The sequence below is a fragment of the Glycine max genome, chromosome 15, assembly GCF_000004515.6.
Source record: "Glycine max cultivar Williams 82 chromosome 15, Glycine_max_v4.0, whole genome shotgun sequence".
Taxonomy (NCBI): domain Eukaryota; kingdom Viridiplantae; phylum Streptophyta; class Magnoliopsida; order Fabales; family Fabaceae; genus Glycine; species Glycine max.
Genome location: NC_038251.2, coordinates 14793817 through 14807725, shown reverse-complemented (window position 1 = coordinate 14807725; position 13909 = coordinate 14793817). Strand labels below are relative to the sequence as shown.

The window sequence follows — 13909 nt, the reverse complement described above, 5'->3', positions numbered from 1 at the left end:
ATTTGGGTGAGTATGAATATATTATGCTGCATGAGTGCCAAAGCTTGCATTGTAAAGTTTGACTTTTGCACATGGACCTCCAAACTGCTTCACCCTCAAATAATGAACCAAAACTCTAATTTGATTGCGTTATTATTCCTAAATGGAATAATTGTCGGAACTTGTGACTTGCGAATGTAACTTACAAGCCACATCTGAGCATTCTCCTTTTCCTTTCCCCATGGGTTGATATATATAATGCAACAAAGACTCGCAACCTCCAAAGGCTATTGTAAAACCAACATGCAGAGGCATGCAGAACACAAAGAAATTTCTGCTCTAAAGTTTGCAAGAGCCAAAAATGTGAACAAAAGCATTCCCCATAAATTAGGGAAATCCAAGTTTTGCTCTAATTAATAAAGATATCCCATCATTAATTTTCCTCGTCCTCAAGGAGAAACCAGTAGTCCAATACTATTTCCTAAAAACATCATTCAGATATAACTACACTACTCCACAGTTGAGAGAAACATTAATCCTTGAATCCTCCACAGCCTTAATCCACAATCAACTTATTTCCCAAAAATTTCTCCAAGACACAAAAACCCTACTCGATCAATCAATTTGAAACACAACCAGAACACCCACTCTAAAAACCCCTAAATTCACCATAAGTAGCAATTGCAGCATCAAGCACTTATCGAACATAGAGCGATAATTCAAAAATTCAACATATAGAAAAACGGACAGAAGATAAATCTAAAGTACAAACAAAAACAAAAGACAATAAATAACACATCATAAAGTGATAAAGTGCGAGTTTGAAGAGAAAACGAACCCTCCAGCGTCTGAGGCGCTCAACCGAAGCGTTCTTGGTCCTGGCAATGTCAAAGGGATCGGAGAAATCACCGTCGTCGAGGTCGGCGGAGCGGCGAGCGGAGGTACCGGCCTCTATGTCACTCTCCGCCGCGTAGCGCGGCGAAGAAGCGTTCAGGAAACTCATCGTTCCTGAAAGAGAGAAAAAAAACAAACTGTCGCAGGAGAGATGGCACCGTCACTTCTCAACTTCTTCGCACCAAAATCATAACACACAACCACCAAACAAACACTACCTAATTTTCACTCTCACCGACCAAACCAAACCAAACCAAACCAAACCACTTCTTCACTCTTTCCCTCAACCAAACAGATCATAACAAACAAAAAAGAAAAAGCAAAAAAATAAAGAAAAAAATATCTCAATCTCCGTTTGTCATGGGAGTAATAATCCGTTTTCTGAATCTTCTGGATTTCACAGTCACAGTGATGACTTCGTAACGAAGCTTTTCAGAGTTATAATGGTGTTGTTGTTGTTTGTTGTTGTTATCTATCTTTCAAAATTCAAACGCACCATCCTTACCTTTCAATTTCACGGGTCAGTTGCTCTATCGATTAAATGTCACGGTTTTTGAAATTTTAATCTTCTTTTTTTTTTCTAGAAATAAACAAAATCACAACACTACTACTACTACCACTGCTTGCTACAATACTTTTTAGGTCTCTTTTACTACGCCGTTCGATAAAGTGAAAAAGACATAGTGAAATTCCTCTTTTGCCCCTAGTGAATATTGAATTTGACTGTCGGTCATTTTTTGACCTTTTGACCACAGAAAAATAGGACTTTAAATACAAGAGGCGGCACCGAAAGCGTGAGTGATTAGTGATGACTTACCACAGTAGTATCCTTTTTTTGTCACAACGCTTTCTTTGCCTTCTGAATTGGATTTCTGAACATGGGAATCTTGAAAGAAAACCTACATAGTTCAGAAAAGAATAAATTAAGATGAGTACACTTAATTGCATTCAACGTTTAACAGTTATTCCTTTCTCAACATTCAGTTTCGATCAGTGCCTATAATGCGCAGCGTTTTATTAATTAAGATTAAGCGGTGAGAGGCAATGCAACGTGGGTGGTTACTTCTTTGAGCTGGCTCTCTAATTTCCATGTTTTCTTTTTCATAATATTATTTATTTATTTTTATTAGTAATTGCTTTCAAGTTGTTTTTGTGAAACAAACTATATATTGATCTAAATAATATTAAATTTGTTAATTAATCAAATTAATAATAGTAAATACTTGGTATCAATTTCATAATCAAAGTTTTTGACACTTCTATAAAAAGAAGAGACAACTGTTCCACATGCAACAACGTGATTTGAGCAACGAGGACAACGCAACCGGTCTTGCGCGTTGATTGAGGTTGAGGTTTCATTCAGAGTTTTTTTTTTTCAGTCGACACAAATCAGAACAGCATCAACTAATTAAGGACACGAAACAGAGAATAATTCCCACTTTTCACAATTTTATTATAATTAATTGCTTATCTTGTGGAACACTCATCAATACTTTCAGAAGAAGAAAAAATTAAAAGAAAAGTGACATACATGAATGAATAAAAAGAAGTAATACTAAACTAATTCTGTCTATACATAAGTTTTAATTATCATCTCATGTGGAGAAAAAAGAAAGGGAGTTGAATAGAGATGTAATGTACTAATTAATTATGTAACTATTTATTTACTAAATTCTTTCTGTCTTCTTCTTCTTTTTTCAACAAAAATAAAAAGGGGGGACGACAAATTTGTATTGGTGAGAAGACAAGGATTGTTGAATAATGAAATGGAAGAAAAAAACTAGTGAATGCAAGCTGGTAAAGTTGCAAAGGCAGCGTGGCGAGTCCAAAGCAAATGCGTGAAAATGTAACGCAACGTGTGTACGTGGTGAATGTTGAAGAATTTGAGTAAGGAAAATGAATCGAAACAAGATATTAAAAAACAACATAAAACACCTGATAAGACGTGATAGCAATCAGCTAGATGCAGAAAACTGTGGCAATGGAATTGGTTCAGAGGATGGTGTCGACGTTTATAACATAACCATAAAATAAAAAAGAGGAACAAAGGTTGCCTCGTAAACTATGAGGCGATGCTGACATTACGAAGTGGAGAAAAGTTCTCTTTGAAGGTGCTGTACGGCAGGTCCTTTGGGGGCAAACTTACCAATTGGGAAAATTTCTATTTTTTTATTTTTTAAATTAAAGTTATAAATTTTTTTGTTATTTAACTTTTTTTAAATTTATGACTTTAAAGTCTATAAGGGTTTTTTTTTTACCTTAAAGTCGTATAAGGTTTTTTTATGACTTTAAAGTTATTTTTATCTTGTTTAATACTTTTATTTTGTTTTATTTTTCATATTATTTTTTTAAATTATAAATAATTTTTTAGTTTAATTATTTAATAAATAAATGTTTTTTTTACTTTTTCATTTAATATTTTGTATATATTTTTTATATGATTTTTATTTAATACTTGATATTTTTTAAATATTTTTTTATTTAATATATTTTGTATATTTTTTTAAAATAAATTATAAAAAAATAATTTAATTATTTAATAAATATTTTTTTACTTTTTTAGTTTTATTTAATATTTTATATATTTTTTACTAATGTTAAGAAATTTTATTTGTTTTTTAAATTAAAAAATAATGCAAAAAACTTAAATTTAAATGAAAATTTCATCTTAGTTTAGCAAAAATATTAATAATGGGATAACATCCCAGAGTGATTTTTTTTCGATATACGTCGAGGTCTCTCATCTTATTGTAATAAATTTATAAGTGATTTCTTATTTTACAATCTCTTTTTCTTTTACTCCTCTTGTTTCTAGTATGATATGATCACTTATAATTATTTATTATTTTGTTGTTAAAAAATATGATCACATGTAAGTCTTTTAAAAAAAATATTTTTTATAATTATCATTAAATAAATTAATAATTTCATACATTATCAAATAATATTAAAATTTTAAATTTAATTTTTTTCATTATTTTTTAATTTACAAAACAAATAAAAATCCTTAACATTAATAAAATAATATAGAAAATATTAAATATAAAAAATATATTAAATAAAATAATATACAAAATATTAAATACAACTAAAAAAGTATAAAAACATATTTATTAAATGATTAAATTAAAAAAATTATGTACAATTTAGAAAAATATAAAAAATATATTAAATAAAATAAAATAATATTTAAAAAATATATTGAATATTAAATAAAACCATATAAAAAATATATACAAAATATTAAAAAAACATTTATTTATTAAATAATTAAATTAAAAAATATATTTACAATTTAAAAAATAATATGAAAAAAATAGAAGTCAAAATCAAGAAAATGATTTTGAAATCATAAAAAATATCTTATATAACTTTGAAGTTGTAAAAAAAAACTTATATATAACTTTGGAGTCATAATAAAAATCCTTATACAACTTTAAAGCTGTAAATTAAAAAAATGATTGAAGTTATAAAAAAATTCATGACTTCAATCAAAATAAAATAAAAAAATAGAAGTAATAACTGATATTATAATTTTTAACTCAGAAGTCATAATATATTTTCCCACTTATCCCAAAATGGATGATAATTCAAAATCCATCCCCAATTGATAATTTAAAAAAAATACCCCAACTTAATAAATTCGCCTCCCTTGGTTTAAAAAACAAAAAGAATCAAGAAATTCATATATTCCTATAAACATTACATTAATAACTTACTAAATTTTTCTAATTATTTTTTGCCGCCTCATATATCTATAATTTTCTTACAGATTCATGAGGTGAATAGAGAAAACTTCCTCTCACCAACGGTCTATTTGTTGCCGTGAAAATTAACAGAGGAAAAATAGAATAGAGATTAGGATTCTCTTATGTTTGGTCGTGTTGAAATAAAGGAGAAGACAGAAATAGAAATATAATCGTAAATCTCAAACTTTTTATTTTCTTAATAGATTATGATAGTATATAATTATGTTTGGAAAAATTAACCGAATTAAAATATAACTTGCAACATGAAATTGCGTAAAAATAAAACTTGCAGCATGAGACTTTCAATCTATTTTACCCATTATTTCGATAATTAATTAAAAAAATCTCTCAATCATTCTAAATTACTATTTTTTTTATCTTAATGATCTTCTTAATCGTTTATCTTTTCCATCTCCATCTATCCTCTTTTATTTCAATCTTCAAATTAAATTTCACTATTTTATAATAAAATATCAAGTGTTAAAAATAACTTTATAGGTAAAAATTTAACAGCTTTTTCAATTTTGTGAAGGACAACTTACAAAAAAGAAAAATATTTCATGCTTGGTTTTGGATGGTAAAATCAAAAGAGAAGGTATGGTAAAATAGGATCACCCTTTTCAGGTAGGAACACTTCACAATGGATCAAATGCAAAAAAACTCCCCAAATTATCTTCTCTATTGTGGTTTTCAAGGGACAGTATAGGGACAACTGAGAAAGGGACAACAGAAAATCTAGGTCTGAAACTCCCGGGACCTAACTTACAATAATTCCAATTTCCAAGACACCTACGTACCCAACACACACGTCCTACACCTTATATTTGGTGTGTATCACAATTCAAAGAATTATTTTCCATGTGTTATGTTAATGGCCACCACCACTAACAGATAGTTAGGCAGCAACGCGTGCAGCAAAGAATTATGGAAGAAGCATTCGTAAAAAAGAAAAAATAAATAAAGGTAAGAAGCACGCCATTTCAAAGAAAAATTTAAATGCACAAATTCATATTTGCATTAAAAAAATTATGTCCACATCCACAAATATTTATTTCTGTTATTTGGAAATATTTGGCAATAAAGAAAAAGATTTTTTGGCGTGTATACGTGTGTATCAAGGCTTTATTAATTATAGCATGAAAAAAATACTTTATTTGTGGAGTGGTGTAGTTTTTACTAGATATGGCAATGCGGACGAAGTCAGACAGTGAGGGCCACCCACCTCACAATTTCCATTGGAACGAGAGGTATGTACCTTTATTTTATTTTATTTTTGTACGAAAATAACAAAGTAATGAAAGAAATACAACTTTAAAAATTGAATTGAAAAAGTAATGAATAATTATATTTTATTTGTTGGGACGAGCTAGACCATTCGAGGACAGAACGCAGACAAGAAAATAAAAGCAAAGCAAAGGCTGGTAAATGCTATGACGAGAGGAAGAAACCCAAAAATGAATGAAGGGTAGAGTGGACTCTATATTTGGGAGTATAGGTAGAAGAAAAAAATATAAAGAGATATCACAAACTATGACGCTTGATATGATATAAAACATGAGAATGTGATTTTCAGACATAGTATTATATCTTCAAACCTAACACTGCCACGTCCCTAGGGTTATGTGCTTGCCACTCACATGAGTTATCAACCTTGCTCTCTTTGAACCTTATTAAGAAATGAACTCTTTGAATAAAAGGACGAAAATAGGAAACTTTGAAGCAAGTTATCCAATATTGAGAGAAGATCCATACCCAACTTGGAGAATAGTTATAATTAACTTTTGAAGTAAAAGTTAAAGTAAGTTATTTATAACTAAAACGAGAAGGTGACATGATGTGGACATCAAAGATCAGGTCCAAGCCCAGAAGGAAGCTTAAGACCCAATACAAGACATGGGAGGACTTGTGACAAGAGCAAAAGCTAAAAAGACTCAAGAATCTTTACACCATATAGTGACTAATCTAAAGGCAATCCAATTGCATGAGGGGATCCAATATCTAGAGGTCTAGACCTCGAGCTTAATTATGTCTCACTTAATCACTAAGACATTTTAGTTATGCTTACAATGTTGAAATTTTAATTTTAATTTTATTTTCTACCAAGTGCATAAGAATTGATTTGTATAAATCATTTTGAAGGAATGACAAGGACTTTTGGTTGGTTTTATGATTGAAGGTGAAATTGTCTCTGCTAGGGTTCTTCCTTGAACCATTTGATCTTATCAAGAATTGCTCAATTCTTGTGGTGATCCTCAAGGCTTATTAACATCATTGTTGTGGTGCCTATCTTGTTCTTCCTTTCACATTTTTTGTTCCTTGTTAATTTCTGCAATGTTAATTTGTAATTCTGTTTGAATTTCTTATTTCATATCTCTCATTTTACTTAACCTTTTTGTGTTTTTTGTGCCTAAATTGCATTTCAGAATGTCCTCTTTCACCTCATTTTGGAATTGTTCCAATCTGAGTTCTATAGGCTAAGAACGAATAAGAAATAATTGGCTAATTGGTACAATTTTATCTAGAATTGATAAATTGAAGCAAGGCAAGGGGGATTCACATCATTTGGTATTATGCAATTTACTCTTTCAATCATGTTTTGCCTTTTTGGGTAACCCTAAATCCCTAAATTCTATTTGCGCAATTTAATTATGCAATTTGTTACAGCCTTTGTTTGGTCATAATTTACTCTTTCAATTTCCAGTGTCTTTTTCTTCATTCTTGTTCATTCATACAATTTTGCATTTGTGTTCTTGGAGTTCATCCCATGTTCATCATTGTTCATAAATTTAATCCTTTCAATCCATGTGATTTGGGCTAAAGTTGTTGTTGAGTGTTAAATATTTGCTTGTTTTGTTGGGAATTTTAATTCAGTTTCATTCACATTGTTGCAACTTCAAGCTCATTCCAAAATTATATATTCATTATTAGAAGCATTTAAAAAAAAGAAAAAAAAATCTACACAAAAGAAGTTAAAAAAAAGTAATCAATTGTGTTCATTAAATTCATTGCACCCACTTGTTTGATTAAATTCCTAAGTGTCAAGTGTCTTCTCTAATCATTGTTTTTCCATAAAATTAATGTTTGTTTGCTTGTTTGTTGGTATGAAATTGTTCTTTACTACTTCTTTGCATTTGTTGGTGCTAGATTTTGTTTAAGTCTGTGATTGCTACCTTTAAAAGTCTTCTTGATTATAGATTGTTGGTTTAAGTAAGAACTTTAAGTGAGGGAAAGAGTGGTAAAAGGCAAAGAGTGAACATTAGAAAAAAGTCATAAAAGAGAGCACTATACACATGATACATCTTTGAGTATAAACACGTGAGAAGAGTGGTGAGGTCCTATTACTTCATTTTTTTTGGTCCTTTACTTGAAATATGGTAGTACAAGTGGTGATGGTACCCCTTCTCTAGGGGGAGACAATAGATTGTTGATTGATGCCATTACAGCCAAATGCAAAGAATGTTGACAAACATACCGGAGTTGTATGGAGAATTGAACAACTAGAAAATCAAGGAAATGGTGATGATGGTGGAGGTAGAAGGAAGGAGATGGAAAATAATGAGGGTGATGCTAGAGAGGACAAAATTGAAGGAGTAAAGTTGAACATACCCCTTTTCAAGGAAAGAGTGGTCCAGAAGCATATTTGGAGTGAGAAATGAAAATTAAGCTACTATTTGCATACCATAATTACATTGAGGATAAAAAGATGAAGGTAGCAACCATGGAATTCACTAACTATGCTCTCATCTGGTGGAACCAATTACAAAAGGAGAGGGCGAGATATGAAGAACCCTTGGTGGATAGTTGGGAAGAAATGAAGAGGTTGATGAGAGGAAGATTTGTTCCTTCTCATTATCAAAGAGACCTTCATAACAAGCTACAAAGACTCACACAAGGTAGTAGAAGTGTTGATGAGTATTACAAGGAGATGGAGGTTTCCATGATTAGAGCTAATGTTATGGAGGATCGAGAGGCTACTATGGCTCGTTTCCTACATGGGCTAATAGTGATATAAGGGATGTTGTGGAGTTGCAAAATTATGTGGAGTTGGAGACTTAGTACATCAAGCTTCTAAGGTGGAACAACAATTGAAGAGAAAGAGTGCCATGAGGAGGAGTTCATCTAATTTTCACTCTCTGGTTGAAGGATAGAAATAAGAAGGATGGAGGGTCATCAACAAGCAATCCCAATGTTACAGCTCAAAGAACTCAAAATAAGTCGATGAGGCACTTAAGAAAGCAAGGAGTAGTGAGATTAAGTGCTTCAAGTGTTTGGGAAGAGTCACATAGCTTTCAATGTCCAACTAAGAAGACTATGTTACTTAAGGAGGATGGAAAAATAATTAGTGAATCTTCTTCAGAATCTTCCCCATCTAGCGATGAAGAGGAGCATGAAGAGAAAGAGAGTCAGAAGGAGATTTGTTCATGATTAGAAGATGTTGGGTAGTCAAGCAGTTGATTGGATGACTGTCAAAGAGAAAATATTTTCATGCAGAGGTGCCTCATCCAAGGGAAGTTATGCTCTTTGATCATTGATGTGGGAGTTGCACTAATGTGGCTAGTGCAAGGTTGGTTTCAAAAATGAATTTGGAGACTAAGCCACACCTGACCGTACAAACTTCAATGGCTTAGTGAAGATGGTGAGATGACTGTGAATAGGCAAGTTGAAGTGGGCTTTTCCATAGGGAAATATGAAGATTTGTTTTGTGTGATGTGGTGCCTATGGAGGCTTGTCATTTGCTTCTTGGAGGCCTTGGCAGTATGATAGGAGAGTCATGCATGATGGTTTCACCAATAAGTTTACTTTTTGCATAAAGATCGCAAAACTACTCTTGCACCATTGCTCCAAGAGAAGTTAGTGAGGATCAATTAAAAATGAGAAAGAAAAAAAAAGAAAAAAGAAAAGAGAGAGAAAAGAGAAAAGAAAAACAAGTGAAAAGAAAAAGGAAAAGAGGGTGGAAAAGAGAAAGAGAGAAAAGAATCAAATTGTTTATAAAAGAAAAAGAAGTAAAAAGGGTTATGCAATGAGAAAGTCAATACTCTTACTTTTGAGTAAAGAGTGTAATTCAAAGGGCCATGTCCTATTCTTCCAAAAAGTTTCTTCTTTGTTGCAGATTTGAAATTTTTCCAAGAAGTGCCTCAAGGTCTACCCCTCTTAGGGGCATTGAGCATCAAATTGATCTCATTCCAGGAGCTTCATTTCAATAGGCCAGCCTATCGGAGCAATCCCTAGAAACCAAGGAGATTCAAAAGCAAGTTGAAGACTTGATGCAAAAGGGGTGGGTTAAAGAAAGCTTGAGTCCATGTGCAGTTCATCTAGTCCCTAAGAAAATGGAACTTGGAGGATGTGCACAAATTGTAGAGCCATCAATAACATCACGGTAAAGTATAGACATCCCATTCCTAGGTTAGATGACTTGTTGGATGAATTGTATGGTGCTTTGTCTTCTTAAAATTGACTTGAAAAGTGGATATCATCAAATTAGAATTAGAGAAAGAAATGAGTGGAAAACAACCTTTAAACTAAATATGGTTGTATGAATGGTTGGTTATGCCCTTCGAGTTAACCAATGCTCCTAGTACCTTCATAAGATTAATGAATCATGTGTTAAGGAAATTTATAGGAAAGTTTGTTGTGGTCTATTTTATGATATTCTTATTTATAGCAAATCTTATGATGACATGTTGTGCATTTGAGGTGTGTTTTGGAAGCACTTAGGTGTGAGAAATTGTATGCTAACGTGGAAAAATGTGTGTTCTGTATGGACCATGTCATTTTTCTTGGATTTATTGTTAGCTCACAAGGAGTGCAGGTTGATCCAGAGAAGGTGAAAGCCATTCAAGATTGGCCAACCCCCAAAAATATAAGTGAGGTAAGAGCTTCATGGCCAAGTTTCTATAGGAGGTTTGTTAGAGATTTTAGCACTTTGGCTGCACCTCTAAATGAAATTGTTAAGAAAAATGTTGTTTTTGAATGGGGGATCAACAAGAGAAGGCTTTTATGCTTTGAAAGAAAAGTTAACTAATGCTCATGTTCTTGCTTTGTCTAATTTTGCTAAATCCTTTGAGCTTGAATGTGATGCATCTAGGGTAGCATAAGGGCTGTGTTGATGCAAGGGGGCATCCATTGCATATTTTAGGAGAAATGAATGGGGTTGCTCTTAGCTATTCTACATATGATAAGGAATTTATGCCTTAATTAGAGCTTTGCAGACTTGGCAACATTATCTCTTGCCTAAGGAATTTGTTATTCAAGTGATCATGAGTCTTTGAAATACTTGAAAGGACAAGGAAAGTTGAACAAGAGGCATGCCAAGTGGGTGGAATTTCTTGAAAAATTCCCCTATGTGATCAGACATAAGAAAGGTAAAATAATGTGGTTCCTAATGCACTCTCCTGCAGGTATGCATTATTGTCTACCCTTGAAACTAAGTTCTTGGTTTTGAGTCATTAAGGAATTGTATGACCATGATGCTACTTTTCTATATATAAACATGTTCTCATACTGCATCTGATGGGTATTTTAGGCATGATGGGTATTTGTTAAGGGACAAGAGACTTTGTGTGCCTAAGGGTTCAGTTAGGGACTTGCTTATTAGAGAGGCACATGAAAGGGGCTTAATGGGGAACTTTGGGGTACAAAAGACATATGACATCTTGCATGAGCATTTCTATTGGCCTCACATGAAGCATGATGTACATAAGTTTTATGATAAATGTCTTGTTTGCAAGAAATCTAAATCCAAGGTTATGCCATGTGGTTTGTATACTCCATTGCCAGTTCCTGAACATCCTTGGATTGACATTTCAATGGATTTTGTTCTAGGTTTGCCTCGGTCCAAGGGAGGAAAGGACTTGATTCTTGTGGTGGTTGACAGGTTTTCTAAGATGGCTCACTTCATAGCATGCAAGAAGGTAGATGACACTTGTCATGTTGCTGATTTGTTCTTCGAGGAGGTGGTAAGATTGCATGGTTTACCTAGGAGTATTGTAAGTGACTAAGATTCTAAATTTCTTAGACATTTTTGGCGAACTTTGTGGGGGTAAGGTTGAAACTAAATTGTTGTTTTCAACTACATGACATCCCTAAACTGATGGGCAAACTAAGGTGGTCAATAAAACTCTTTCTACTTTTCTTAGAGCTTTTATTAAGAAAAATCTTAGGACTTGGGAAGAGTGTTTGCTTCATGTTGAATTTGCTTATAATAGGACTATATAGTACTACTTAAATGTCACCCTTTGAAATTGTTTACGATTTTAATCCTTTGACTCCTTTGAATTTGTTGTCTTTACCAAACATTTCGTAATTTAAAGATAAGTCTGGGCAGGTTAAAACATAATATGTCAAGAAGTTGCATGAGAAAATCAAGGCCCAAATTGAGAATAAAATAGAAGGGTATACAAAGTATGCAAACAAAGGAAGGAAAAATGACATTTGAACCAGGTGACTGGATATGGGTGCATTTTAGGAAAGAACAATTCCATTCACAAAGGAAGTAAAAGCTTAGGTCAAGAGGATATGGTTCTTTTCAAGTACTGGCCAAAAACAATGATAATGCCTACAAAATTGATTTGTCGGGTGAGTATGGTATAAGTCCTACTTTTAATGTGGCTGATTTATCTATTTTTTATGCAGCTGATGATTTAGTTGATTTGAGGGCAAATGCTTTTCAAGAAGGAGGGAATGATGAGGACATCAAAGACCAGGCCCAAGCCTAGAAGAAAGCTAAAGACCCAATACAAGGCATGGGAGGGCCCATGACAAGAGCAAGAGATAAAAAGACCCCAAAAGCTTTACATCATATAATGACTAATCAGAGGGCAATCCAATTGCATGAAGGGATCCAACATTTAAAGGCCTGCATGTGTGGGTTGCTAGTCACATGCGTTGCTTGCTTAGAGTGAGAATAGAAGTCAATTATTGACTTAGGAATTTAATAATAATAATAAATTGCTTATAATTGGTTTTTAGACCTAGATCTCAAGCTTAATTATGCCTCACTTAATCACTAAGGCATTTTAGTTATGCTTACAAAGTTGATATTTTATTTTTCTTTTATTTTCTACCATGTGCATAAGAATTGATTTGTATAAATCATTTTTTGAAGCGAATAGACAAGGGACTTTTGTTGGGCTTTATGATTGAAGCATGATAATTGTTTCTATTAGGGTTCTTCCTTAAACCATTTGATCTTATCAAGAATTGCTCAATTCTTGTGGCGATCCTCAAGGCTTATCAAACATCATTGTTTGTGGCGTCTATCTTATTCTTTCTTTCACATTTTCTATTTCCTTGTTTAATTTCTGCAATGTTAATTCTGCAATTCTGTTAGAATTTCTTATTTACATATCTCTTGTTTTTCTTAACATTTTTTTGGTGTTTTTTGTGCCTAAATTGCGTTTTAGAATGTCTTCTTTCACCTCATTTTGGAATCGTTGCAATCCAAGTTCTATAGGCTGAGAAACCTATAAAAGTTAACAATACGTTTCTAACTCAAATTGGTGTGCAAATTCCATCCTAAAATTGATCCAAATTGAAGTAAAACAAGGAGGATTCACATCATCACAAGATTTTCAACTCAGGATCACTAGTTAAGTTAAGTTAGGATAATTTCACGTCAATTTACACTTTTGAAGGTGAACTCAGCCTCTTAATGAATTATATGTTTGTTTTGTCCTTTACTAACTACCTAAATTGCTTAATGCTCAGCCCCTATATATATCAATCATCCCGACAAATATTAAAAAGGTAATTTAAACTTTCAACCACTCCAACTCCTTTATTAAGTAATAGCTGCATTAACCTTTGCAAAACACAGCAAAGTAATAACAAGATATTGGTCAAGAGATTTTCTACCTTTTCAGAAGGATGCTTCAACTGACTTTCCTTTAGATTTATGATCAATTCAACTAATATCTGCAGCTAATTAATACCTTTGAATCGTGTATATCTGCAACATCATGAGATAGCATGTCAGAGATGATTCATTCTCTTGAGAAGCCAACACATGCAACAACTTTTCATCTTTAAACATATATTATTCATAATCATATGCATATTCAAATTGTGCTCCATTATTCGTGTTAAATATCATACCAGAGTATTAAACAGAGCGATATATTCACTGAATGAAACCAGATGAAGATTGATTTTGCAATTTAAACCTGCTGCATGTATCTGATATTTGTTGAAAAGCAGCCAAAGTATTGTACGGATGCAGAGATATCTTTGAAATGGAAGAAGAGGGTAGCTGGTATCCCTAGCTTGATTCTTAACTTACAGATGAGATA

The 13909-nt window shown here is 32.5% G+C and overlaps 1 protein-coding gene across 2 annotated transcripts in view; it reads right to left on the bottom strand.

Annotated features, from left to right (window-relative positions):
- The window catches only part of LOC100792945 (calcium-transporting ATPase 8, plasma membrane-type), a 29430-nt gene extending 15894 nt beyond the window's left edge, over positions 1-13536 (bottom strand). The window contains exons 1-3 of one of the 2 annotated variants that reach the window (XM_014767915.3): positions 13476-13536; positions 1691-1772; positions 818-987 (exon numbers count right to left, since the gene is read on the bottom strand). In XM_014767915.3, the coding sequence (XP_014623401.2) occupies positions 818-982 (165 nt within the window). In that variant the 5' untranslated portion in view covers positions 983-987; positions 1691-1772; positions 13476-13536. Of the gene's footprint in view, positions 1-817; positions 988-1378; positions 1403-1690; positions 1773-13475 lie in introns of those variants that run through there. The other variant, XM_014767917.3, reaches the window with a different exon arrangement.
- Positions 13537-13909: the final 373 nt, after the last annotated feature.